This window comes from Capsella rubella, unplaced genomic scaffold (genome assembly GCF_000375325.1).
Source record: "Capsella rubella cultivar Monte Gargano unplaced genomic scaffold, Caprub1_0 scaffold_3, whole genome shotgun sequence".
Classification (NCBI taxonomy): Eukaryota; Viridiplantae; Streptophyta; class Magnoliopsida; order Brassicales; family Brassicaceae; genus Capsella; species Capsella rubella.
Genome location: NW_006238921.1, coordinates 11,957,938 through 11,983,746, shown reverse-complemented (window position 1 = coordinate 11,983,746; position 25,809 = coordinate 11,957,938). Strand labels below are relative to the sequence as shown.

General features: G+C 33.4%; 4 protein-coding genes and 2 pseudogenes across 10 annotated transcripts; 3 read left to right on the top strand and 3 right to left on the bottom strand.

Annotated features, from left to right (window-relative positions):
• Nucleotides 1–8,039: 8,039 nt before the first annotated feature.
• On the bottom strand, nucleotides 8,040–9,484 carry LOC17892832 (annotated as a pseudogene).
• Nucleotides 9,485–9,674: 190 nt separating this feature from the next.
• On the top strand, nucleotides 9,675–12,346 carry LOC111831484 (nucleotide-sugar uncharacterized transporter 3). The gene is given in 10 exon segments (XM_023785873.1): nucleotides 9,675–9,781; nucleotides 9,854–9,968; nucleotides 10,522–10,689; nucleotides 10,797–10,930; nucleotides 11,040–11,170; nucleotides 11,296–11,340; nucleotides 11,427–11,524; nucleotides 11,840–11,947; nucleotides 12,085–12,141; nucleotides 12,272–12,346. Coding segments are annotated over 10 exon segments (1,038 nt in total).
• A 741-nt stretch (nucleotides 12,347–13,087) lies between these two features.
• Nucleotides 13,088–15,253, top strand: LOC17893013 (anti-sigma-I factor RsgI6). Of its 3 annotated transcripts, XM_023785871.1 has the most exons (7): nucleotides 13,088–13,197; nucleotides 13,289–13,409; nucleotides 13,478–13,647; nucleotides 13,720–13,821; nucleotides 13,897–14,691; nucleotides 14,784–15,025; nucleotides 15,107–15,253. In XM_023785871.1, exons 1-7 carry the CDS (start codon nucleotides 13,105–13,107, stop codon nucleotides 15,171–15,173), a joined length of 1,590 nt encoding a protein of 529 aa, XP_023641639.1. In that variant the 5' UTR covers nucleotides 13,088–13,104; the 3' UTR covers nucleotides 15,174–15,253. The 3 variants fall into 3 exon arrangements, with proteins under 3 accessions (XP_023641639.1, XP_006299800.1, XP_023641640.1); XM_006299738.2 differs by having other exon boundaries at nucleotides 14,784–15,253; XM_023785872.1 differs by lacking the exon at nucleotides 13,088–13,197 and having other exon boundaries at nucleotides 13,217–13,409; nucleotides 13,489–13,647; nucleotides 14,784–15,253.
• Nucleotides 15,206–20,793, bottom strand: LOC17891886. Of its 5 annotated transcripts, none has more exons than XM_023785869.1 (18): nucleotides 20,746–20,793; nucleotides 20,472–20,542; nucleotides 19,951–20,044; nucleotides 19,605–19,708; nucleotides 19,481–19,519; nucleotides 19,295–19,378; nucleotides 19,138–19,199; nucleotides 18,906–19,008; nucleotides 18,608–18,748; nucleotides 17,961–18,029; nucleotides 17,813–17,869; nucleotides 17,469–17,729; nucleotides 17,045–17,128; nucleotides 16,707–16,817; nucleotides 16,552–16,622; nucleotides 15,901–16,092; nucleotides 15,700–15,793; nucleotides 15,206–15,615 (listed from the first exon to the last, which is right to left on the bottom strand). In XM_023785869.1, the coding sequence occupies exons 2-18, from the start codon at nucleotides 20,514–20,516 to the stop codon at nucleotides 15,358–15,360; spliced, it is 1,869 nt and encodes a 622-aa protein (XP_023641637.1). In that variant the 5' UTR covers nucleotides 20,517–20,542; nucleotides 20,746–20,793; the 3' UTR covers nucleotides 15,206–15,357. The 5 variants fall into 5 exon arrangements, with proteins under 5 accessions (XP_023641637.1, XP_006297176.2, XP_023641635.1 ...); XM_006297114.2 differs by having other exon boundaries at nucleotides 19,605–19,713; nucleotides 20,746–20,792; XM_023785867.1 differs by lacking the exon at nucleotides 20,746–20,793 and having other exon boundaries at nucleotides 19,605–19,713; nucleotides 20,472–20,662.
• An 890-nt stretch (nucleotides 20,794–21,683) lies between these two features.
• LOC17893531 (thymocyte nuclear protein 1) lies at nucleotides 21,684–22,268 on the bottom strand. The gene has a single exon (XM_006298664.2). It carries the CDS (start codon nucleotides 22,266–22,268, stop codon nucleotides 21,798–21,800), a length of 471 nt encoding a protein of 156 aa, XP_006298726.1. The 3' UTR covers nucleotides 21,684–21,797.
• A 926-nt stretch (nucleotides 22,269–23,194) lies between these two features.
• Nucleotides 23,195–24,259, top strand: LOC17892833 (annotated as a pseudogene).
• Nucleotides 24,260–25,809: the final 1,550 nt, after the last annotated feature.

The following is a 25,809-nucleotide window of genomic DNA, read 5'->3' as shown; positions in this document are numbered from 1 at the left end:
CATATGTTAAAACCTAATAAATGAATTGAATATGTCGATATCTCAATGAAGGCCATGGATTCAGAAAAATAAAGGGCCTCAAAACATAAATAGGGGTTATAAATTTCTATCTCATTAGACGCGGAAACGAATCAAAATTTTGATATGATACAACCTTATATAATTTCCTTTTTGTAATAGGATTAGAACTTTACTTTAAAAAAAAAGAAATATTTTAATAAATTTAAATTTGATACATGTCAATATCTTATCGATTCAATTGACACGTGTCACGATCACGTTAATGACTAACTTTGAAAACCATACTTTATATAATAAGATTTGATTAATTCCTAGACGTGTTATCTTTAAATAAAATATATAATTAAAACTAAATTTTTTATTATAACTTACAAGAAAATAATATCCAAATTTTTTTAGAAAAAATAATTAGAGAAAATTTATAATTAGTGAAGAGTTTTTTTTTGGTCTGAACTTGTATATGTATATATATACTTGAAATTCGTTATTAAATGTTGGTTATAAAAGTCTAATAACTTTAAATTGTTTATCACCAAAAATATTTGCGAGCTATTCACCATTATTCATAATATTGCCAAATATATTGCAAACCTTGATTCAGTAATTATCCCCTAGAAAGTATTTGAGGTTCGAATTTGTACTACCCGAAGTTGACAATACTCAAAATTTTAGTATTGAGACATGTCCAAACTATTAGAAAATACCTAAATTATCTCAAAACCTCATGTATTTTTAACCCAAATTTACTAAAAACAGTTTCATTCTTAAAAAATGTCCAAAATATAGAAAAATGAATATTTAGGGTTCGTTGGCTATACTTTCTGAAGCCGTAAGAAATAGGAGTGAGTATTATACCACAATCTTAGTATTCTATCACGGGAAAATGGTATATTTCAACCTGTACTATTTCAGAAGTGTAAGATTCTACTTAGACAACCAAATTGTGAGCTTTTCAACCTAAAACCTCAAATAATTCAAATTAATTATCTAGATTTTGAATCGTTACCATTATCCTACACTGACTCAAACAGTGTTAATCAACCGTTAAGTAAAGCTAAGGCACATGACACGCGCGTAAGCATCGATGTGGCACTGCCTTTGGTTTCAAAAGCTCAAAACAACGTCGTTTCCCTATTGTATTAAAACGACATCGTTTTAAATTGGGGCAAAAATCTCAAAGTAGGGTTCAGCCCTTCATCTCTGATTTAACTTCTCTTTTGTGTAACTTAGAGAGGTTTTAACGATAACGGAGAATAAGCATTGAGATTTACTGCGATTTGCAAGTATAGAAGAAACAAGGCGAGAAGGAACTGTAATCGTTACCCAGAATCGATTACACAATCGTTACCTAGAATCGAAATCGACAATGAGGTTTTTTTTGTTTATCTCGATTCCAAATTTTGGTTCACAAGTGTAGAAGAAATAAGTGTTTTCATCCTTGTCAACAGAAGAGAGTCAAGTCAATACACTTGGAACTACTTTCAATATAACTTCTAGACAACGAGAGCCGAACAGAGTCCATTTGTGAGAACCCAATTTGCGGAGAGGTTAAATGAATTGATTTGGCCACCTATGTCACCAAAGTGCACTTATCTTTTTGGTTAAGGGTCCTGAGAGAACTTTACGGTTATGTGTGCTTATGCTGGAGTAGTCAAAGGATGAGTGACATTCCAGGAAGTGGTTGTCAGAACTGTGTGAGTGAGGCCAAAACACAGGGATATATCATGTGCTGATATGTAGGGTCGGTAAACAAGACTTTAAACCTCCCAGACGTAGCAAACCGGTCATTGGATATTGATGGGCTCATGTACCTAGTGAGAGGACGTGAGGCCCATTAAGATAGGTGTGCCCATGGGCTGGTGGTGAAAATGGGGCCCATTAGAGGGATGTCAGTCGGAGCGTTACAAGTGGTATCAGAGCTGAACCCAGACAAGTGTGGAGTGGTGGGATCACACTGTCAGGGGGTGACGATGGTTGTGCGCAACGAGGACGTTGCAGTCTTTTAGTGGGGGAAAATATTGAGACTCCAGTTTGCAGAGAGGTTAAATGAATTGATTTGGCCACCTATGTCAATAAAGTGGACTTATCTTTTCGGTCAAGGATCTTGAGAGAACTTTACAGTTAAGCGTGATTATGCTGGAGTAGTCAATGGATCGGTGACCTACCGGGAAGTTGTTGTCGGAACTGTGTGAGTGAGGCCAAAACACAGGAAAATATCATGTGGTTATATGTAGGATCGGTAAACAAGACTTTAAGCCTTCTGGACGTAGCAAACCGACCGTCGGATAATGATGGGCACATGGGACTAGTGAGAGGACTTGAGGCCTATTAAAAGAGGTGGACCCATGAGCTGGTGGTGAACATGGGGTCCACTGGAGAGATGGCGGTCGGGGCGTTACACCATTAACATTGAATCTAGTTTGAATGTTTTATTTAAACAAAGAATTTATTTTAGGGAAAATTCCATATAATTTCCTTAACTAAATTACTATAAGCGATGTTTAGTTACCATCTAACTGTAGTTAGTTTGATTATAGAATACTAAATCCGTTCTGATTTTCGTTAACCTCTGTTTCCTCTATGATGTAATGTAATATAATAATCATACTTGATGATTTAAAATGGGTATTAAAAAAAGTTAAAGTATTTTTCTGGGTACAAAAACTAGTTGGGGTATTAAAAAGCTTATCATAATTTGTTGAAGAATTTTAATGGAATTTTCCCTTTATTTTAATATACTAGATAAGGCCCGCGTAAAAACGCGGGTTAATTTATGTTTTCTCGTATGAACTAAAAATATTGCATGTATTAAAATTTTGAAATTATAACATTAACAAAAAAATAATCAGTATTAATTGAATATCATATTTTGTAATATAGATTAATTAGGGCCCGTCTAGGGTTATTTATTTTCAAAACTAAAACTAAAATTAAATTTGTATTGTGAATGTTATATCCAAAGTATTCAAAAAGAGATAAATTTTAAGTAACTAAATTGTTTTTTGTTGAAAAAAATTATTTATGTATCATACATATTTAAAAATCGTAATTAAACATTCACTAAAAAATCTAGTAATGTTAAATTATTGATCACGAAAAAATTGTGAGCTATTCACCATTTTTCATAATATTGCTATTACCAAATTTTTCAAAAACTTAATTTAGATATTATACCCTTAACATGATTATACCATTATCCTAAAAAATGTTATTTCCTAACTTCCAGTTTTTTAAAAGACTATTCTTGCATATTATTTTACTTTGCAATTTATTGTATTTCTTAAAAATTAACATCAATCCCAAAAAGTGAGTTATAGTGTTGTTGAGATAAGCGTTATTTTTTTTTAAATACGAAAGTATAGAAAATTACATATTTTTTTATTGTAGGTTTATAAATTTAAATTTAAAATATTTTGATATGTCATAAATTTATACATGTCAATATCTTATCGATACAATTGATACATGTCACATTCATGACGAACTTATTTAGATTAACTTACTGAATAAAAATATTTAAATATTACATGAAATTCACGATAATGTACATATTTTCTAAGATTAACTTATAGTTGACTAAATTATTTTATTTTTTTCTTTATTTGTTAACTTTTTCTATTCCTTAGACCTAATTTTTATAATTTTTATTATCAATTTTATTTTATAATGATTATCGTTTTTCCTTTGGGTTAACTATTAAGTAATTGTTAAATTTCCTGATTTTTTTTTTGTTTTTTCTATTTCCTGAATTTTTTATTTTATTTTTTTCTATTTTGAAAATATTCTTTTTTGAAAACTAATTTAAATAATTTCTTACCACTAATTATCTGACACATGTCAACATCTTATCAATTCAATTAACATGTGTCACAATCTTGTTAATGACTAACTTTGAAAACCCAACTTTATATAATAAGATAATAGTAAAACTAATCCATGTGCTTTAATATTTGTGGCTATGGCCTCTAGCTTAAATAATTCATGGTTTTTTTTCTAAAATTTTCCAAAAAGAAAGAGTGAAGAATGTGGGAGCTGGGATCCACGTGAATAGTTGAAGTGAACTTGAGTGGGATCTTATTCCCTGTCCGAACTCGGATAAATTACTAGTAGCAGCGAAATTATGAAAGTATTGTTTTATTGCCTATTTCTTAGAATTCCCTTCGATACAACTGCCCCTATCGGGTATTTATACAAATTGGACGAGCCATTGAATGCCCTGCGAGCTCCGCTCCGCTGATCACGCGATCCTCATTAAAGCACCCGTTGACTGAACAGTCGTCAGTTTCGATACGCCTTCTGAACCTCGCCATCTCACCGGGCTCCGTCTAGTGGGCAATAAGCCCCGGAAGCGGGCCTTATTGTCGTGGGCCTGAAGCCCAAGTTCCACTTGCCCGGAGTGCTAACTTCGGTACCCACAAAGAATTAGCAAAATCTATAGTTTAAAACACCAAAACTCAAATCAAATTTAGGCAGCTTTCTCTATAACGTACCAAACAAGAAGCCAAAAATGTAATAAAGCTACGTTTGTGTTTCTACCAGTTCTTCTCTTCGGTCTCGAGCAGGAACCGGTACCAAACTTGGAACGAAGGTGTAGTGCAAAGGCCAACGACTAACCATATCATCTATACGAGTTTTACTGATCAATTTAGTATCCCCCAGAATATATATCCAAGCCTGACCAGTGTTGTCGCAAGAACACACCACAAGCCTCTTATCCAAGTTAGGACTTGAAAAAGTCATGAAGTTTATCCAAACCACATCATCACCATTTAACCTACAGTAATATCAAAAACTTCCCCAGCATATTTCAGTTACATATAAACTACAAATTGTCTTAAAAGGGTCATGTCATTACTGTTTTCTCACTTTATTTTGAATTGTTTTGAAGTGATTTTATTTTAGTTTTGGGCAGGAATTTGTTTCTCTTTTTTTTTTCTTGGAATAAATCATCCTTAAGATAGGATTTGGATTTTTTTCTTAAAATGAAAATGTATTACCCTTTGACTAGATTCATATATTTGACTAGAAACAAACATAGTTGCTTACTACCCTTTTTATCTTATTTACTAAACACATTAAATTTACTACCAATTAAGGTGTAGAAGTGTTGACTAACAAATTTGTATATATATATGTAGGCATGATCCAGAAAATAAAAATCATTCAAACAAAAATGGCTTTGTCAAAGTTTCAACTTGCAACAATAAGTCACCCGCATACAAATTGTTGAAAAATACATATATAATTTCGTTTATATTGGAAAAAGAAATATAGTATACACTACTCATGATCACAGTTTTGTTTTCGTTGGAATTTGATGTATACTGTTGAAGGCAGACGATATTATGCCTGGAGTGTGTAATTTTAGAGGTCCATGCAAGTTTAGCTATGATTGTACGGATCGATGTGGACCGCCTGAATTCCCAAAAGATACTACAGGGACATGCATGGCTCCTCTTGGCAGTGGGCTTCTTTGTTGTTGTAGTTTTGGTTAAATATTAATATTATCATTATAAAGTAATAAAGTGGAGTTTTTATCATTATTATTTTTCTAATAGAGCATTTTTGCTTCATGTCATATGACTACAAAAATATTAAATCAAAGAAGAAGAGGCGAACATGTAAATAAAACTTCTAAAAATATGGGTAAAATACAGAATTACCCTTAAAATCACACATATCCTTCTTCTTCCATGCACCATTTCCAGTGGAGGAGCTAGGTTTTAAATCTACGCTACACATGGGTTTATTTGATATATATTGGTGAAAATTATATACGATTGGTGATGTTTATTTAATGTTAATCAATAAAAAATTAAATTACTATTTAATGCAAAATTTTCTTCAAATACATAATTAAAAAAATATATTTACTTAATAGTCTTTAAAAATCATATGAAATCAAGGGCATCATGAATCGATCTTGTTTTCTCATACTCACGTGGCTGCTAACACCTATGTCTTCTTATTTCTCTTTACATTCATCGTTTTCCTATTCTTCATCTTCTTTTTTGTAATCTACCTGCAACCCCGGCTGCACACCAACCCCATCTGGATGCACCCCCGCAAGCCCCAGCTCTACAATCCCCAGCTGCAAACCCAAGCCAGCCAACCTCGACTGCACGCCAGCCAACCTTGGCTGCACTCTCTCAACCTTTAATGGTCCCACTAGAGCATGCACTGGTACCACACTGTATAACCGCTCTAGGCTATACCCACTGGTACACCCCCAGCTAGACCAGCACCACCTCTGGCCAATATGGCCCCCACAACACCCACACTCGGTCAACCCAACGACCCTTTTTAATGCGCTTGCGATCCACCAACAAAGTCTATCGTGGTACTCTGGCCCACGCTCTTGTCGCTCCCTAAGGCTCTACCATACCCCTATCGCAACAACGCACACGACCACTACCCCAACCACCAACACCTTTAGCCATTTATACTAACGTAATAGAGGCTAAGAACTAATGAGATCCTCCCAAGGAGTCAATGTAGTCTAAGGTGGTGAGAAGATATTTCGTAGGTTCATCGGACAGTGATGCCACGAAGAACAAAGATGGTGGAGGGAATGGTCGCACAAGAGCTGCGGAAGACTCATGATTTACGAAACTTGAATCCCTTAAATATGACACACCAAGACGGATAATGAATATCAATGGATATTATACACTATTGAACAAACTAATTGATATTACACACCATTGGCGAAAAATGATAAAAACTCTCAAAGGTTCAAAAAATATTCAAAAGACTTAGTCTTATTATTCATGGCATAACCTAGGCCTAGACAAAATACATGGATCTGAAATCCATACCTAAACCCGATCCAAAAAATCCAAACCGAACTCATATCCGATAATAGAAAATACCCTAATGGGTTTAGGATTTATTAACTTCGGATACCCGAACCCGATTGGGTATTTTATCCGAAATCTGAAATAAAACCCGAACAAAGCCGATAGTATATAAACCTTTGTGTAAATGTATATAACCCTTAAGATTTTATCACCAAGAAGACAAGAATTATCTTGGCTAATCTTATAAACACTTGTTAACATGGTTTTTTTTATTAAGACATAAAGTTGTAAGTTTTTTTTAATCTTTGGTGAGTTTTGAAACTTTGGTCTCTTTTTGTGCTTGGGTTTTAAGTTTGAGTTTGGGGGTTTTTAAAGATCAGATGATTTTGGATTTTTTATAAAAAAATAGAATAAAAAAATTAAAACCAAACCAATTCCAAAATGTATTTCGTTTATTGGGTGTAACCCGAACCGACCCGAATACTATAAATACCTGAATGGGTCTGGGACCTTTTTACCGATATACCCGAAAATCCGAAATACCGGACCCGAACGCCCATGCTTAGCAATAACCTCATTATAAAGAGAATAATATATCCAAAACGTCAATAATAGTAGCTTAACATGCAAAGCATCTAGGGAGATGAAATTCAATCTCTAAAGTGCATGTAAGAGAGAGAAATCGACAAAATTAAATGTAGTCTTTCCTATAGACGAAAATTGATCTTCTTTGATTCATTTTAGGCTGAATTCACTTAATTATACTAGTAAAAATCCCTATAGCCACTTTCATGTTTGTAGCGCTGCGCCTTAATATTCGTGGCTATAAGGCAATTTAGCCAAAAAAGCCATGAATGACTTAAGCTATAACGTTATAGCCATGAATATTAATGCGCCACCTTCTTTTTTTTTAAGCTTCTCTTGTCCTTACAATTAAACATTTTAAACCTCTCACAGTGCTTTCAATTGGCCAGACATTCCAAGTGAACATTTTAGCATGTAAGGAAATATATAAACGAACACTGTCTCTACAAACTGGCCATCCAAACTGGTAAGGATACTATCACAAAAAATCTGTTTTTCCAAAAAAAGAAAGAGTGAAATCTCTAGTTTAAAACACCAAAACTTAAATCTTTAGCTTTCTCTATATCGTACCAAACAAGAAGCAAACATGTAAGACTACTAAACTTATAACTCTGCAAGTTCTTCGCTTCGGCCTCAATCAGGAACCTGTACTAAACTTGGAATAAAGGTGCAGTGCAAAGGCCAACGCCTAACCATATCATCTATACGAGTTTTACTGATCAATTCATTATCCCCCAAAATATATATCCAAGCCTGACCAGTGTTGTCGCAAGAACACACCACAAGCCTCTTACCTTCGATGAAATAACTTGGCTGATAGTAGCGTACAGTCTCTACTAAATCCGGCAAGTTAGGATCTGACAAAGTCATGAAATTCTTCCAAACCACACCACCACCATCCTCTGAGTAAATCTTGTTCTCTGTCACCCAAATATCAATCTTCTTTGTGACAATGCATTGCTTTAGCAACGAAAACAGATCTCCCATAAAGACCCTAAGGACAAGAGCATCTCCATCATGGTTTCTCCCGCATGGTAGATTACAAAAAGTATCCCATGTTTCGCTCGAAAAATCGAATTTAGAAATGTTGTAGCACAAGGGATCGTTCTTGTTACTAAAACAAACCCAATACAAAGTTCCATTCAAGGATACAGCAGTTTCAACACTAACAGATTCTATACTACTACTACTATCATTACCAGTTTTTGACTTGTGGTCTATCCACACATCTGAGGAAAAGTCATAGGTTGTCCACAAGTCATTAGTGTGATATTCCTTCCTAGGGGTAAAAGCAACCATCTTGTATTTCTTATTGTCGCATATTATGCCATTGAATACCATACGAGAATGTTTTAAACTCGACTCGAACCATCTACTTTGTCCTTACCATGGGTTCCAAACAACGGCTCCTCTCTCTTTGCCACATAGCAACAAGTCATTGCAATCAATCAAAGTTATAAGTTGCAAAGATTCTAAACCAGGTGTGCCTAAGGGTAACTCACGTACCACTATCACAGGATCGATGCTTACCGAATAAATCTTGCATTTGGTTGCTATGATAAACCTAAACGTCATCTTGTGGTTGTTCAAGAACCTCTTGTCGTCGAAAAGAGCGTTCCATTGCTTAGATACGGCTCTGAATCGAACAAGAACTTTAGGTGGCACACGAGAGAGCTATCTCTTTAATTACCTTTTTTCTTTAGATGTGTCATCTCTTTACCTAACTTATTAGGGTTTCGTTTAGTTTCTATCTTATATATTAAACAAAATACATTTAATTTGTTAAATATTTATTTATATGATGAAAAAAAAAATCCATCAAAAGCATAACTCGTCCTCTCTTTCGTAATTTTTGAATTTTTTTTTATACAGTACATCTTTATTTATAATTACAAGAAATTTCGTATATATAAGTTACCATGTATATATATATATATATAAGTTTTCCTTTTATTATAATTAAATAAAAGAAACAAAGTGTAACAAAGTGTAAAAGCCCTTAAATTTGGTATAAGATAAAATAAAAAAAAAAAAACAAAGTTAAAAAAATATACCTTTCCTTGTTGGGAAATGATCATAGATTGGCAAAAATCAAAAGTTTCTAGATATAGAGCTTTTATATGTGTCCATTTCATGCATGTATCAGCTTTCAATACACATAGATAGTAGTTTTAGATATATATATATCTAACAGCTTTTATGATATTTGAGTGATTAAAAACAAAAACAAAAAAGTGTAAAAACTGAAAAGAACAACAGAGATAAGATATGTCAACAGAGAAAGAGATGTTAACAATTGTTGTTGATCCATCAACGAAAGATGAAGAAGACACAAAAAAAGAGAGAGCTTCTTTATCATCATCAGGCATCCGCTGGTATAAATATATCTTAATCACATTTTGATATGTTCTAATGATTCTTTAAAATCTCTTATGATTTGTTTCAAGAATATGATATAAGTTTTAAATCCATGTTACTTTGGCAGTTCTATTGGTAATGTTCAATAAAGCAGCACTTTCTTCATACAGATTTCCAAGTGCAAATGTCATAACTCTACTTCAGGTAATTGACTAATTACTTTTCACTGTATGATGTATATATAGGCCTGTGACTTTGGGTCGGGTTGGATAACTCGGGTAATTTGGATATTCGGGTAGTTCGGAATTTGAGAAATGTTATAAAAAATAACCGAATTACATAACGTTCCGGGTATTGGGTTTTCGGTTTTTTTTTTCCTTACCGAAATGAACCCAATATTTTGGGTTTTTGGTTAAATTAGCTATATCGGGTTAATTATCTCGGTTAATTGGGGTAAACTAGGTTTACTTTTGGTAATACATGTAATTCGGTTATATCGGGTTGCTTTAGTTCTGTTAATTTATGGTAAAGCGGGTAATTTGCTTAAATTTGGGTAACGGGTTGGTTAGAGCAAGCTGAACCGACCCGAACCAGTAACCGAGCGCATATTATAATTCTTTCCTATTGATTTTCTTCCTTTAACCGACACCAAACCAAAATCCAAAAAATCTCGGTTTGTTTGATTCAATATTTTCGGTTCGGGTAAAAAAAAACTTGTATGTAGATTGTTTTCATATATGTTTTCTTTGTGCTGCAGATGCTTTCTTCTTGTTTAATTTTGTATGTGATGAGATATTTCAAAATCATATCCTTCAATAATGATGGATCAAAGAGTGAGCACAACAAGAACAATTTGTTTACTCTTGTTTCAACAAAACGGTTGTTTCAGACGATCCCTCTTGCTTTCACATATCTATTTTATATGGTATGCAATAATTTTTTTTTTCTTCTAAATGTAACTTATTGTTCTTCAATTAATCTCACAAAACATACATTTTAATTCTTGTGTTATTATTTTTTCTTTAATTACAGCTTGTAACAATGGAGTCCGTACGCAATATCAATGTCCCAATGTACACAACGCTACGGCGAACTACGATATTTTTTACCATGGTTATGGAATATTTTCTTTCTGGTCAAAAACATTCAGTTTCAATCATCTTTAGGTAATTACATACTTAAAATTCTTCAATTATAATGTGTCGTGATCATCGATAGTTGTAAGCTTTGTTTTACCAAATTCGCGATACGTATAATTTCAAATCGTTTTTTCAGCGTGGGGATAATAATATTAGGAGCTCTAATCGCTGGAATAAGAGACTTATCGTTTGATGGTTATGGGTATGGACTAGTGTTCACAGCAAATATATGTACCGCGACTTACCTTGCTTTAATTGCACGTATCGGTAAATATTTCTCGCATCTTATATATAACATGCTCTGTTCTCGGGATTGAGAGTACTAGTCATTATGTTCTACTTTTATTATATTGCATTCTTCATATTTTTGTTTGTTTCCTACATATTCTTAGGCAAATCTAGTGGCCTCAACATCTTTGGACTAATGTGGTGTAATGGTAATACAAAGAACAAATCATTTGCTCTATAGAGAAATGTTGTAATCATAGGTTTAAACTGATCTCATCTTCTTTAACATTAACAGGAATCATTTGCATTCCATTTTTGTTGTTATGGACATCTGTGAAAGGTGAACTCGAAGCCATGTTATCATTTCCTCATCTCTACTCTCTTGGCTTTCAGGTACTTTTTACTATTGTTTTTTTTTCTGGGTTAATCTTTTAATTAGTAAGAAAGTTTATACCAATCTCTTTAAATATCTACAAGAATGCGAAACATATAGATATTTACAAGTGGATACTTCATGGTCGCGTAAACCTAATCTATAACATTTTTTTTTCCTATTATTATTATTATTATTCTTATTCTTTTCAGGTGGTGATAGTCACCACCTGAAATAACGACAAATTATAATGACAGGCAAAAAAAAAGTACACAACTTAAAATAATGAAAAGTTGTTTTATGGATCAATAATTTTGGTTTTAAATGTTTTGTAGGTGGTGATATGTCTTTCATGTATATTGGCTTTCTTGATAAATTACTTTGTGTTCCTCAACACAACCCTTAATTCTGCACTAACACATTCAATATGTGGTAATCTGAAGGTACTTCTTCATGTTCTTGGATTAGGTTCAATTACATAAACCACACTTTTCTCTATTTGAGTATATATAGTGTTCTTGCACAAAATTCCAATCGCAAATGTCATTTTATTGATAACCATAAATGATATGCAATGTAGGATCTATTTACCATTACACTAGGTTGGCTTATATTTGCTGGACTTCCATTTGATTTGGTGAGTTTATATACTAAACTTTTCTCAACTAATTTTTTACTTTTATCTTATAAATGAATTTGCATCATCTCATGAGACAAGCATGGAAATGATGTGATCATCACTGATCAAAATGTTGGATGTAATGCAGGTAAACGTCTTGGGCCAAGTGTTGGGTTTCACTGGATCTATTGTTTATGCGTTTTTCAAATATAAAGGCATTTGATAAGTAATTATTACAGAACTCAAACACTTGAAAGAAAGCTTTGCTTAGAAGATGTAGTTCCAAACATGTTTGTTATGCTTTAGGTAATGACCGGCCATGCATACTTATAAGTCTATAATCACATTTTTTCCATTTTTAAAAAAGTTTGAGTTCATGTTTTTCATATTTCATCTTTCTTTCTTTAGTTCAAGTTTCGATTATGCAACTTTCGCTAAAAAGGTTATTTTTAGATAAAATAATACCATCAAAAGTATCGTTTCACCATTATAAAATTTTAGGGGTTTGGAGTTTTTTTCTTGTATAGTTATATTTTGAATTTTTCTTATAAGTTAATACAATTACTATGTATATAATTCGATCAATATGTAATTTTTTATTGATTTTTTGTTCTCAATATGGTATTCTAAAAATGTATAGCATTCAGTTGTGGTTTTAATCACTAAATGCATTAAAACTAATTTAACATTTCAAAAAAAAAAAGTAGTAATTAAATAACTTAATAAAAACCATTAAAATTGATAACGGAAATTTTTCTTTTCATGGAATATAAAAGATTCACATATTCTTGAATTATAATATGTAGATAAGCAAATTATAAGTTATACTTATTCATCTTGAATTAACTAAAAAAAGAAAGTAATACCTTTTATGAACTATGTAACATTTAATAATGTATAGTGTAATCTCCCAAGACTCTTCATACATATATCATTGGGTTGTTATTGAGTTGTCAGAAGAAAACGTGAAGAGATTCAACAATGGCTTATATTATCTCTAGTCTTCTTCTTGCACTTTTGGGTTCAGTGCTTTGCATGGATCCTTTCTCCTACGACCAGTCTCTAACATCCGAGGTACAACACCAAAAACATCTTTATAACTTCATTTATTTTTGTAATTTTAAGAGATCATAAAATTTTTACCCTATGTAATTTCATGAGAAAGTGCTTCACTGAGCCTCCACAATCGAGTGTTAAAACTGGAGAAGGATTCAAAGAATTGAAGATCAACGAAAATGTAGTGGAGAGTGTTGATCTTGAGGAAGGCAACATATACAGCATTTCTGGTAGGATTGTTATAGGGTTTTTGGTGTTTCTTGTGTAATACGTTATGATTTAAAGTGTCTTGAACCAGCTTGGGTGAAGTTGAGAAATGAGAATCAACGAAAAGTAGGAATGGCTTTGAAGGGAAAGAATGGTAGAAACGTTTACGGAGGGGAAGTTATGGCGAAAAAGGGATGCTGGTCTTTGCTTAAAGGCGGTATTACCGCGGATTTTACAGGCCATTTGGACATTATTTTTGAGGTAAACAGAACGTATATTTGTGTCCATTTGTAGAGGTTTTCAAGCACTAATGTATGGATTTACACGGGGCAGATCGATGGCTTAGCGACCGCGGAGATATCTGTACAAAATGTGAGGCTGCAAGGGTTCAACAAAACTCAGTGGAGGCTACAACAAGACCAAGTCATTGAGAAGGTGATATGTATGTATATATGATGAAAACGTTTTCTTAGCGTTTGAAACAATCTAAGTCTTTGAGAAAAACCGCAGATTCGGAAGAACAAAGTGAGATTTCAAATGATTTTTCAGAACGAAAGCGCATTAAAAGGATCAGTGATTTCCATAGAACAGATCAAACCATCATTCCTTCTTGGTTGTGCTATGAACTACCGAATCTTGGAAAGTGATAGCTATAGAGAATGGTTTGTGTCACGGTTTAGGCTAACTTCCTTTACCAATGAAATGAAATGGTATACAAATGAGGCAGTGAGAGGCCTAGAGAACTACTCACTGGCTGATTTAATGATGAGTACTGCAGAGGAAAACAAGATTCTAGTCAAAGGACATACAGTCCTATGGGATGATAAGACTTGGCAGCCAAATTGGGTTAAGAAGATAACAGATCCTGAAGATTTGAAGAATGTGACAATCAACCGGATTAACTCCGTTATGAAGAGATATAAAGGGAGAGTAATTGGATGGGATGTGATGAATGAGAATGTGCATTTTAGCTACTTTGAGGACATGCTTGGGAAAAACGCTTCAGCTATTTTCTACTCTTTGGCATCCAAGCTTGATCCTGATATACCGTTGTTTCTGAACGAGTTCAACACAATAGAATATGCTAAAGACGGAAATGGGAGTCCGGTAAAAGTGAAGAAGAAGATGGAAGAGATTGTTTCATACTCGGGAAACATGAAAATCAAAGGAGGTATTGGAGCACAAGGTCACTTTGCTCCAAAACAGCCCAACTTGGTTTACATGAGATCGGCATTAGATACTTTAGGCTCTTTGGGGTTTCCAGTCTGGCTGACAGAGGTTGATATGGCCAAGTGCCCGGATCAGGTATATATGCAATGCACACTTGGCTGGTTTGAAACTTTGAAATTATCATAACATAATAAGCAAGCCAAATTAAAGTTCATTTCCTGTGATAGGTTAGATACATGGAAGATATTCTGAGGGAAGCTTACTCGCATCCTGCGGTTGAAGGCATAATCATATATGCAGGGCCTGAGGTGTCCGGTTTCAGCAAGTTGACACTTGCCGATAAAGATTTCAACAACACAGAAACAGGAGATCTCATTGACAAGCTGCTCCAAGAGTGGAAACAAGAACCTGCAGAGATTCCTATCAAAAACCATGAGCATAATGATGGAGAAGAAGGTCAAATAATCAGGTTTTCTCCAGAGATTTCCCTGCTGCATGGACATTACACAGTGACTGTAACTAATCCATCAATGAATACATTGTCCACCAGTTTCAGCTTGGAGGTAACTAAGGAGATGGGTCATCACCAAGAGGTTCAACTTGTAATCAATGCTTGAGAACTGAACCATAGTTGTATTATACTGAGGGATTATGTAAAAGATATATAGAGGAATGCTTAAGAATCCACAATACTGAACCAACCTAACGACTAAAGAAGAATTAAAGTTAATGAAAGGATTCTCAATAAATCATATGCACAGGACCAACTCAAAATACTGGTAGCAAACTGAAGAATGAATTTCAATGGTGTTGTTCTTTCATTATCTCGCCTGCTAGAATAACAAGTTCCACCATCTCAAATCCTGCAGCAGAAACAGAATCAGTCTTCTCACAGCTCGATTCACCGTCAGTGACTGGATCCATGTCTGATTCAGCCGACCAGCTAATGGGTATGGAGATACCAAGGGCAGTCTTCAAATGGGTTGCCTCGACAAGGATGTTGGCAATAGCTACTTCACGTCTTCTCTCAGTTCTTTCAGTATCATTCTCTTCCTTTACCTGTAAAATAAGAACAACTAAAATTTGTCCTAACAGGAAGGAACCAAGAACTTAGTCCATATCACTTAAGTGTGCTGAAATTACCTTCAAGAGCGCAAGACGAAGTCTGCGTATTGTAGTCGTCAAGTGTCCCAGGCTTTCAAGGTTCTCTTTTATAGCTGCGTATTCTACTTTCATTCTGTCAATACAAGAAAAATCGACCGCAGATGTTTCCAAGCATGATTAAACAAACAAAAGAAACCACAAATATAAAATATTTGCCAATGTAATGTAGGGATGACAAACCTTGCATAATCAATGTTACTGGCATAATCTGCTTCAGTGTTCACGTGACCTCCGCCTCTTGCACTTGGGTCAATCCAACGATTTAAGTAAGACTTCTTCCACATATTCTTTAGTCTTCCCTCTTTCTCATTGGTGATAAATATCTTGCCACTGCTTCCTGTCGTTTCTTCTTCTCTTGCACCACTCATTTTGCTGGCAAGGATATAATATTTTCAGAGGAATGTAACATTTGTCCTCTACGTAAAACTCAGAACCCAAAAGTGACATATTTATAACAGAAGATTTTCTGGCTTTATTATCATCCCTGAGACATGTCACTAGCATGGCAGGTACAAGAAAACAGTATTACAAAGAAAACCCCGTAGTTTGAACAGAAGATAGAGGCAAAATGATTTCAAAAGACTGCTTAGACGATCTATAGAACGTGCAATAGCTAACCTCTAATATCATCAACTATGTATTTAATTGCACATAATACAATCTATTTAAGTAACGGAAATAACCTAAGAGGAGACAGAATGATAAAGAGAGTAGTAGCACACAGCCAGAATATATTGTGTATGAACATGTAAGCACCAGAAAAGGAACTTCAGGCAAAAAAAAATTAGGACAAATCTGATGGAAAGGTTATGAGCAAGGATGGTACCGTACTCTCTTAGCGACTGATAGTCCTGACGTAGTTGTGCTAACTCCATAAGGGTTCTCACCTTTTCATTGGTAACCTAAAAGAATATTCAAGATGACTCAGTACTGGTTGTATGAATCAAATAGATTATATTTTTTCTAGCTTGAGAGCTTGAAAAAACCTGCAAGACGTTCCTTTGAAGCTCATCTACTTTCTGCTGGAGAGCTGCATTGACATTTTCTTCATGCAAATGTCTCTCTTCCTGCTGTGATAAAAGTAACAGAGCTCCAACCTGATTATACGTCAAAAAGGATTGAAAAATACACATTATGACAGCAAAAAGAAAATGATACATGAAACTCCAAATGACTAGATAGGAACAAAAGAGACACACAAGTTGATTCTTCCATTAAACATTGAAGACTAATCAACAGCCACAGTTTTCTTGCTTCTTATCAACTAAGAAATGAGAAAAAATTTTATAATTTCTTGCTTGTATCACTAAAACTAAGAAATAACCTTCTCTTGTAATGCTTGTGCAAGGGCTTCAGATGCATCCCCTCTACTTTCAGCCATGATTTTGGCGATACTAGGTTCCACAAGCTGCATTCAAAAGAGAAACGCTCTTACAACCAAAAAAACATGACAAAGTGTATGAGACAGTAATGATCCAATTCTCAAATAAAAGCTCTAACCACTTTCTCATTATATTAGATCAAGCTTGTTCGCAAAAAAAAGGACAAAGATAATGCCAATTAAGGTTGAGGAATTAGGATCTACGAATCTTAAACTACCACGTGCAGGCATTGGTGTCAGTTTACGCTAACCAAACGAATAATGCAGAAATCCAAACTTATGCCTTCCTAGAAAAACTCAAAATATAATGACGTAAATTCCAAACCAAAAAGAGGATTTTGTTTTTGCAAAATCTGCCAGCTCACACCTTAGCTACTTGGCAAGATTCAACAACTGTGTTTATATGCACATCCCGGCATTCAGATTCATCAGGCTTCAAATCATGTTGCGGTAGCACTACATTTTGTACTTCCGATGAGTGAAGCTTGAGTTTTTCTTCTAGATTTTTGGAAATCGATTTAATGTATAGCCCTTCCTCTTTAAGTAAATCAATGATGAAGGCCCTCAGTTGAGAATGATGATGGCGCATATCTGTAATGCCATTAACGATCAGCCCATCTGCAACAATCTGTATGCAAGTTAATAGTGACACCTCAAAGGGTAAGATTAATAATTCTCGAATTCAGGAATTATTATGCATTGAGTACTCACATTCTTCTTTTCCAACGCACGAACCCTCTTCTTCAAATGATTCTCAATCTCTAAGCCCTAGAGTAACAAATATCAGCTGTTTAGTGAATGCTGCATCTAGGTTCTCAATACTTGAAGATGAACAGATGAGGAAAGAAACAATATATACCACTCGTAATTTACTCTGAAGATTATCCACACTGTTCTTAACTGATCTCAACTCTCCTTCCAATGCAGCCTGTCTGAAAAGAGTTGTTCAAATAGCAGATCGAAACAACAAATCATCATATAATAATACACTTATATTTCCTAGAAGTTATCTATCTTCCTTGTTTCTTTCAATCTAACTATGCCTTTTCTTTTGTGTGGTTGACGGAAAAGAATATGAGATTCAGAATTTAGAGTAATAAAGTATATATATGACGCAAATAAAGTCTTAGATTTAAAAATGGCCGATTTGATTGTCTCTGCCTTCAAAAAGTCTCAATATTTAAAAAGTCCCAAGAACCATATAGAAGTAACCTAAAACAAACCAAAACTCCTGTAAATTCTGTAAACGCTAACTTTTACATTGTTGCTAAGTACAAAATCTCAATATATTGCATAATTTTGACTTTACTACCAGAAATTTATGGAAATCAGACAATTAATTGTAGACCAATTTTTTGCACAAATTTCATTTTGCTGAAACCTTCTATTTGAACGAACTATACTAGTCAATGGTGAACCGTCAACACTCAAACAACGAAATAAGTAGCTTTACTCTGAGATTGTGTCCACGAAATAAAGAAATCAGAGATGTTCTCAGAAACTTACTACATATTCTGATGTTGAAGGATCATTGAAAGTCCATGATTCTATAGGATCATCCAATAAACTTGCACACTTATCGTCCAAACTCATGTCAAGGGACACAGAGAGCGAAGCTTTACGAATATCATAGAACTTCTCAATCACCTGAACAGGTTGAGAAAAAGTGAGTAGAAAGGTCAACACCTGAGGGAGGTCAAAAAAACAGATCGGAAGTTGTGGACTTTTATGAGAAAAAAATACGGGGCAGAAAAAGTGAAAGACTATCAGGGTTGAACTTTGTTAAGACGAGCAAAAGAATTACTTCTGCATATGTTCTAGTCTGTTCTTCAAGTTTTGCCAAGTCAGCTTGCAATGTGTCATGTAGTCTCTTCTGTACAAGACAATCTGAGCTGAGTTCATCCAATCTGGGCAGAAAGTTTTCATAGAACAGTTATAGTGCATGGCTTCTAAGAGAGATTCAGATCAGTAGATGCAGTAATCTTTTTGTCTATATAAAGGGAAATTAGTAAAAGGGTGAACAGTGTCACAATTACCGCATCTCAGTTTCACCAAGTCTCTGAGACATAATTTCAGCGTCCTCTCTAGCTTTCTCAGCCTGGTAAAAGTTGGGAAAACATAAAAGCGTATGTAAGAATACGTTCTTAAAATTTCATTTGTTTCTTCCCATAGACTGGTACAGAATTCTCATACCTCCATTACTGATTTATCTCTTTCAGAAAAAGCAGCAGCCACAGAACCCTGGAAATATCTAACCTGAGTTTCTGCTTCCAAGTTCTGGAAGTAAAAGAATACATCAGAATATCCAGATGTTAGGAGGATATGATCTACAAGTACAAAATAAAGCTGACTAGAAAATTAGTAAGAAATGAGAGATACCTTTGCTACTTCTCCAGCATGTAAATCTGCTAACTGAGCCTATAGAGATAGCTTATAAGCATTTCCTTCTGGAGATCCTTAAAATCTAAAGCATTTCATTCTTAAGAACTTCAAAGATACTCACTTTCACACGGTAAGCTTCTGCAAGCTCCTCTTGAAGATTGTGTTTCGCCCTTGTGCAAGCAGCCAAGTTCAGTTTTAAGCTCTCTATCTCCTGCTCCAAACTAGCTGTCCTATTAAAGTAAGATCCAATACCATTTTAACATATATTTAGCTACAAATCTATGAGGCGAACGGAAAAATAAGATAGCATTCAATTGCTAAATAACGAACTTAACATCTAATCAGGAAGTGGGATAGAAAGAAAACAAGAACTCTGCTATGAGGTGAACGAAAAAATAAAGTTATCTTTATAATTGCTGAATATCGAACTTAATTCTAATCGGAAAGTGTGATAGGATTCAGGATACCTCTGGAAATGCATCCGAGTAGCGACACCAAGAATGCTAGGTCCACCTTGTTGCATACACAACTGTTCAATATCTTTCTGTAGTTCATTACGCTCTGTAGTCAAAAAATACTATGGTCATACTCAACCTATATCAGGTAATCAAGATACAGAAATAACATGGAGTCTAAGAAAACCATGACAAATAATATCTCCTAACAAGCATAACGCACACAGTAGCAATGAACATATAAAAAGTACATAACCCAAAAGAGAAAGGGTCATTCCCATTGTCTATAAATAACTCAATTTCAAGATTCTAAGAAGAAAACACAAGTAGATAACTAAAAGGAACCATCTTTTGCATCTGAAGAGGCAGAGATACACTTCAAGAAGGCTTCAGAGAAGTAAAAGTAAGACTAAAAAGCATTGCTACAAAGCCAAGAAACATGTCCAAGGGTCTAAATAACTACATACCACCAAGAGAATTGTACTACTAACTCACACAAAAGAAACTGCAGTTGAGAAATTGAGAAAACGTACCAAGTTCAAGTTGTTTGATCCGAGCCTTAAGAATCTCAGTCTCATCTAAATTAAGATCCATATGTTTGTATCTGCAGAAAGATCAAAACTTTAAAAAAAAGTAAAGAACTTTACTGGAAATTTACAGACTTTTGAGCAGATGTGATGCTTAGAAGATATAAAAACAAAACCCAGAACTCATAAAATCGAAAATCATTCAAATTGAGAGACAATTCGGAAATGAATCGAAAAGATTGAAATTGAGATAAAAAGATCAGAGAGAAAGTGATTGTACCTTTTTCTTCTTCGAAATTGACTCCAAGAAAATGTCTCCTTTCGTCAGATTATATGTTCGCTGGATATATTCTGTAATTTTGTATGTTTACACTTTACAACCACGAAAATAATAATTGTCTATAAGAAAATGTTTTTAAATTTTTTTAATTACTGATGTTATTTATAAAAAAGGAAATTTTGTAAAAGATCTAATATATAGTACTCATATTTTCTGTTGTCAGAAAAATAAGCAAAATTATTTATAACTGATAAAATAAATATAACTATTTCCATTTACCTATCGTGGTTTAAATATTTAACAACATTAGTGGTAAATACGATTTGTTTTTTTTATTTTTCTCTGAATCTTTAATCATAACAAAATTTTAACAACGAAAATTTGAAAATCGAAAATAAAATTAAGGTATAGAAAAAAAGAAAAAAAAATGCTATGATTATAGCCTTGTTTGGCTTAATAATATAATAAACCGTGTATAGAATTATTTAAAAAATCATAAAATATGTAAAATATAATTTAGAAGCATAAAATCAATTTTTAAATAGATTTATTTTATCTTACATTTACATATTTTATAATTTTTTGATAATTCTATACGGATCTATCTTATTACTAAATCTGGCTATAATCATAGTAATTTCTATTTTTTCTATACCTTAATTTTATCCCCTGTTTTTATGGCTATATAATCATATGTAAAATATTTTATCTTATTATTTTAGTATTTTTCATGTATTTTTATCAACTTTAAAATATTCTACATATTTTTTGACAAAATTTTAATAAGTGTTTTTTTTAGCAAACAGAAAATTTTACTTTATAATAAGCTAAAAATATGACCAATCGTGAGATTTTAATGGTTGGTTAAATAAAAATATTAAAAAATAACCTCTTTTTTCATCATTAAAAAATTAACCTAGTTTCTTGCACACAACATGTTCGACAAAATGCCTCACTCATATTCCGAGTAAACAAATTACAATTAGAAGAAAACATCATAATAGCATTAGCATCACTACCATTCAACACCACATACAACAAACAAATCCAATTCAAGACTCATCACTACAACTTCCACAATCATCTTCCTTACCATCACCACAAAACCCATTACCCAAATCACAAACCTTTCCCCAAACATCTTCCTCAACAGGAACAACAGACAACCTCGGCTGTCTAAACAAAACAAAACCCTTAATCCCTTTGTCTCTTTTCATCTCTTTCAAATCAACACATTTCCTCATCTCACCAACCCTTTTCACATCTACTGCTCCTTCATCATCATCTTCATTAGTGTACCATTCACGTGATACCTCCACAACACCAACGATGCATCTTGATTTGGTTCCTGAATGGTAAAAGAAACAGAGATCTCCTAAAGTCATGGACTTTAGATTCTTTTGAGCTTGTTTGTTCTTGACACCGTCCCATTTGCTGATTCCATTGTTTGCTTCTTGGTCTGACCATGACCACTCACTTGGCTCTGTTTTGAGTAACCAGTATCGTCGCTTCGTTTTCCCCATTTTTTTTGTTTTCTTTACTTATTTCATAAATTAGGGATTAATATAATCTCTAATGTTCAGTGCTATTTAATGGGCCAGTGGTTGATTTGATAGGCTTTTAGAGTCCATTAAGCTGGCTTGGCCCGAATCAAATCAATTGCCCATTGGCTTCTATAAAACAATTTTATGTTATATTTTTAAACTATAATCTGGTGACATACTTTATAACTTAATTTAAGTAAGAAAATAACCAAGATTTTCTATATGTTTTCAATTTCTAAATATACATCATATTCATGTTGTTTAGTTTTATAGGATGGTAAAATATAACAGTTGAGGTTATTAATCATAAATTTGAATTTTATGTATATATTATATCATTTGTATAAGTGAATTTATCTATCATATTTGTAATTTATTGTCAATCTTATTTTTAAAATATAAAATTTAAATTTAAGCTACAAAACTTATAATATTTGAAAGACGAATCTTATTTTTATGTATATGTATATCATTTGTATAAGTGGATTTATCTATCATATTTGTAATTTATTGTCAATCTTATTTTTCAAATATAAAATTTAAATTTAAGCTACAAAACTTATAATATTTGAAAGACGAATCTTATTTTTATAAAATTGTACCAATTTATATTTTAAAAAACTTTAAACAACTACAAAATACCTCTGGAAATTAACTAATAACTATTAATTTACATTATAATAATAAATCTAAATTTTATATTACTTTAAATTCATATATTATCGTGGTCCAAACATTATTAATTTTATAGAGGTTTTACTGTATTTTTGCTTTGATGATCTTATTTTTGCTTTTTCAGTATATCAAATAGCATATGATATAATATATATCTTTAACAAAATTATGTTACTTTTTAAAATATAAGATAGAAAAAACTAAGCGAAAACCCTAAGTTACGTGAAGTGATGGTGCATCTGGAGAAGCTTCCATGGGAATTGATCGAAGAGATACTCTCTCGTGTCCCACCTAAGGTTCTTGTTCGCTTCAGAGCCGTATCTAAGCAATGGAACACTCTTTTCGACGACAAGAGGTTCTTGAACAACCACAAGATGACGTTTAGGTTCATCATAGCAACCAAACGCAAGATTTATTCGGTAAGCATCGATCCTGTGATAGTGGTACGTGAGATACCCTTAGACACACCTGGTTTAGAGACTTTGGGACTTAAAAACGTGGTTGATTGCAATGAGTTGTTGCTATGTGGCAAGAAGAGAGGAGCCGTTGTTTGGAACCCTTGGTTAGGACAAAGTAGATGGTTCGAGCCGAGTTTAAAACATCCTTGTATGTGTTTCTACGGTATGGTATACGACAATAAGAAATACAAGATGGCTGCTTCATCTCCTGCCAAAGAAGATCCTACTCTTGACTTGTGGACAATCTATGAATTTTCCTCTGATTTGTGATTAGACCGTAAGTCAAAACCTGATAATAGTAGAATATGCATTGAAAGTGTTGTATCCTTGAATGGAACTTTGTATTGGGTTAGTTTTAATAAAGATCCCTTGTACTTCCTAAGTAAATTCGATTTTTCGAGGGGATTATTCGATAGATTTTGTGATCTACCATGTGGGAGAAACAATCATGATGGAGATACTCTTGTCCTTGGGGTCTTTAGGGAAGATCGGTTTTCGTTGCTAAAGCAATGCATTGTCACAAAGAAGATTGAGATTTGGGTGACCAAGAACAAGATTAACTATGAGAATGGTGATGATGTGGTTTGGATGAATTTCATGACTTTGTCAAGTCATTTATACTACTATAAGCCAAGTTACTTCATCGAAGATAAAAGGCTCGTGGTTTGCTCTTGCGACTACACTACTGGTCAGGCTTGGATCTATGTTTTGAGGGATGATAAGTTGATCAGTAAAACTTGTTTAGATGATGTGGTTGAATCTTGGCCTTTGCACTGTACGTTCATTCCAAGTTTGCTATCGGTTCCACGAGGCCAAAGAGAAGACTTACAAGTTTAGTTTGATTAGATATTGGCTTCTTTGTTATTTGGTTGTAGAGAAACCTAAAGTTGATTTGACTTTTCTCTTCTTTGCTTAAAATACAATTTTAACTGATTATTTATTTTAAACAAACTTAATGCTGTGTTTGATACTCGTTGCGTTACTTTGATCTGGAATTAAACTTTCAAACTTACATGAGTATATGTAGCGTGGAGCCTTAACTCGATTACAAGCATCCATGAATAATTTGCAAAAATATATGTGATCATAGAAACGTGTAGAAAATATATATAAAGGTTATATTATCGACTAGGCAAGTTACCCGCGCTTCGCCGCGGTTAAGGGGAAGAATATATACATTTTAGAGACGAATTGATATTAACAACATTGTAGTATTTGTAATCAGTAATCTTGTTTCTAAATATCTAGATATTTCATTTGCTTTTTGTATTTGAAATTGCAACAATGTTGTGAACCTATTGCTCATAATGGATATGATTTGGTTACGTCTTATTCTGAATTTTACAATGTGCATACATGAACCAACTGTATTATAATTTTCAATATAACATGAATACTATATCATGATCAATATTAATATGTAATGACCAAACTGAAAATGATAATTAAAAAATTCGGCCAATTTTTCAAAGATCAACGATGTATTTGTAAATGTTTAAATATCAAGAATATCAAGAATAAACACATAGTCGTTCTTACATAGAATCTCCGATGATTCATTATATATAACAAAATCCAAACTGAAACAAAATATTGATCCTATTAAGGTTTCAAAACACAAAACATCTATACATTAATAAGCAGGCCATGTTAATCCTATGCTAGAACTGCATTGAAACCATCTTGTAATCATTCCTCGGAAGATACTCTGAAATGGTAGTTTGCAGCAAATTCAGAGCTACAATTCAAATATCCAAGTTAGTTAGAATCTATATAAAATAAAAAACAATGGGACAACCATGTGCCTAAAAGAAAACGTATAAACTTACCTTATCTTGTGGTTTTCTAGACCAGTATTGGTTGGGTTAAGAAATGTCCTTGAAGCTCCACTATCACCTTCATCATCATTAGTAATACAGGGCTTACCTAAACAAAGTAAACAACAAAGGAAATTATAATATTTTCTAATCCGTCTATTGTAAAATCTCAAACATTCAAATAGAACTACAAACATTCAAATAGAACTAAACTCTCTTTACCGTGATATGTAGATACTCTCCAAAATCGAAGGACACAAAACACCGGGTGTGTTTTGTAAGTGATATTGTAACCCTTTGACCTCCACTCCCTTAAGAAGTTATGAGCACCTAGTCCTCTAATATGACAACTAATTCTTTCATTCCTGTTACAGTCCATTGTATATAATTAGGCAAATTTATAAGCATGCTTTCCAATATAAAATATAACTAAGCATAAGTAACGTTTACTAAATTACCTTCCATTAATCATTTGGAAAACCAAGCCGTTGACTCTATAAGGATTCCCATACTCATCCATTTTACTATCCTCTTCTTTCAATTCACCAACATCAATTATAGATCCGTAGA

Excerpts from the sequence above, each read along its gene's own strand:
- LOC17893013 (XM_006299738.2), top strand. The coding sequence starts at position 13,105 with ATGGCTTATATTATCTCTAGTCTTCTTCTTGCACTTTTGGGTTCAGTG. Across the intron at positions 13,410-13,477 it reads CAACATATACAGCATTTCTG|CTTGGGTGAAGTTGAGAAAT; the intron begins GTAGGATTGTTA and ends GTCTTGAACCAG. Across the intron at positions 13,648-13,719 it reads ATTTGGACATTATTTTTGAG|ATCGATGGCTTAGCGACCGC; the intron begins GTAAACAGAACG and ends TACACGGGGCAG.
- LOC17891886 (XM_006297114.2), bottom strand. The coding sequence starts at position 20,532 with ATGGATCTTAATTTAGATGAGACTGAGATTCTTAAGGCTCGGATCAAA. Across the intron at positions 20,045-20,471 it reads GATCAAACAACTTGAACTTG|AGCGTAATGAACTACAGAAA; the intron begins GTACGTTTTCTC and ends TTTTGACTACAG. Across the intron at positions 18,030-18,607 it reads CTTCAACATCAGAATATGTA|GCTGCATTGGAAGGAGAGTT; the intron begins GTAAGTTTCTGA and ends CTTTTCAGACAG.
- LOC17893531 (XM_006298664.2), bottom strand. The coding sequence starts at position 22,268 with ATGGGGAAAACGAAGCGACGATACTGGTTACTCAAAACAGAGCCAAGT.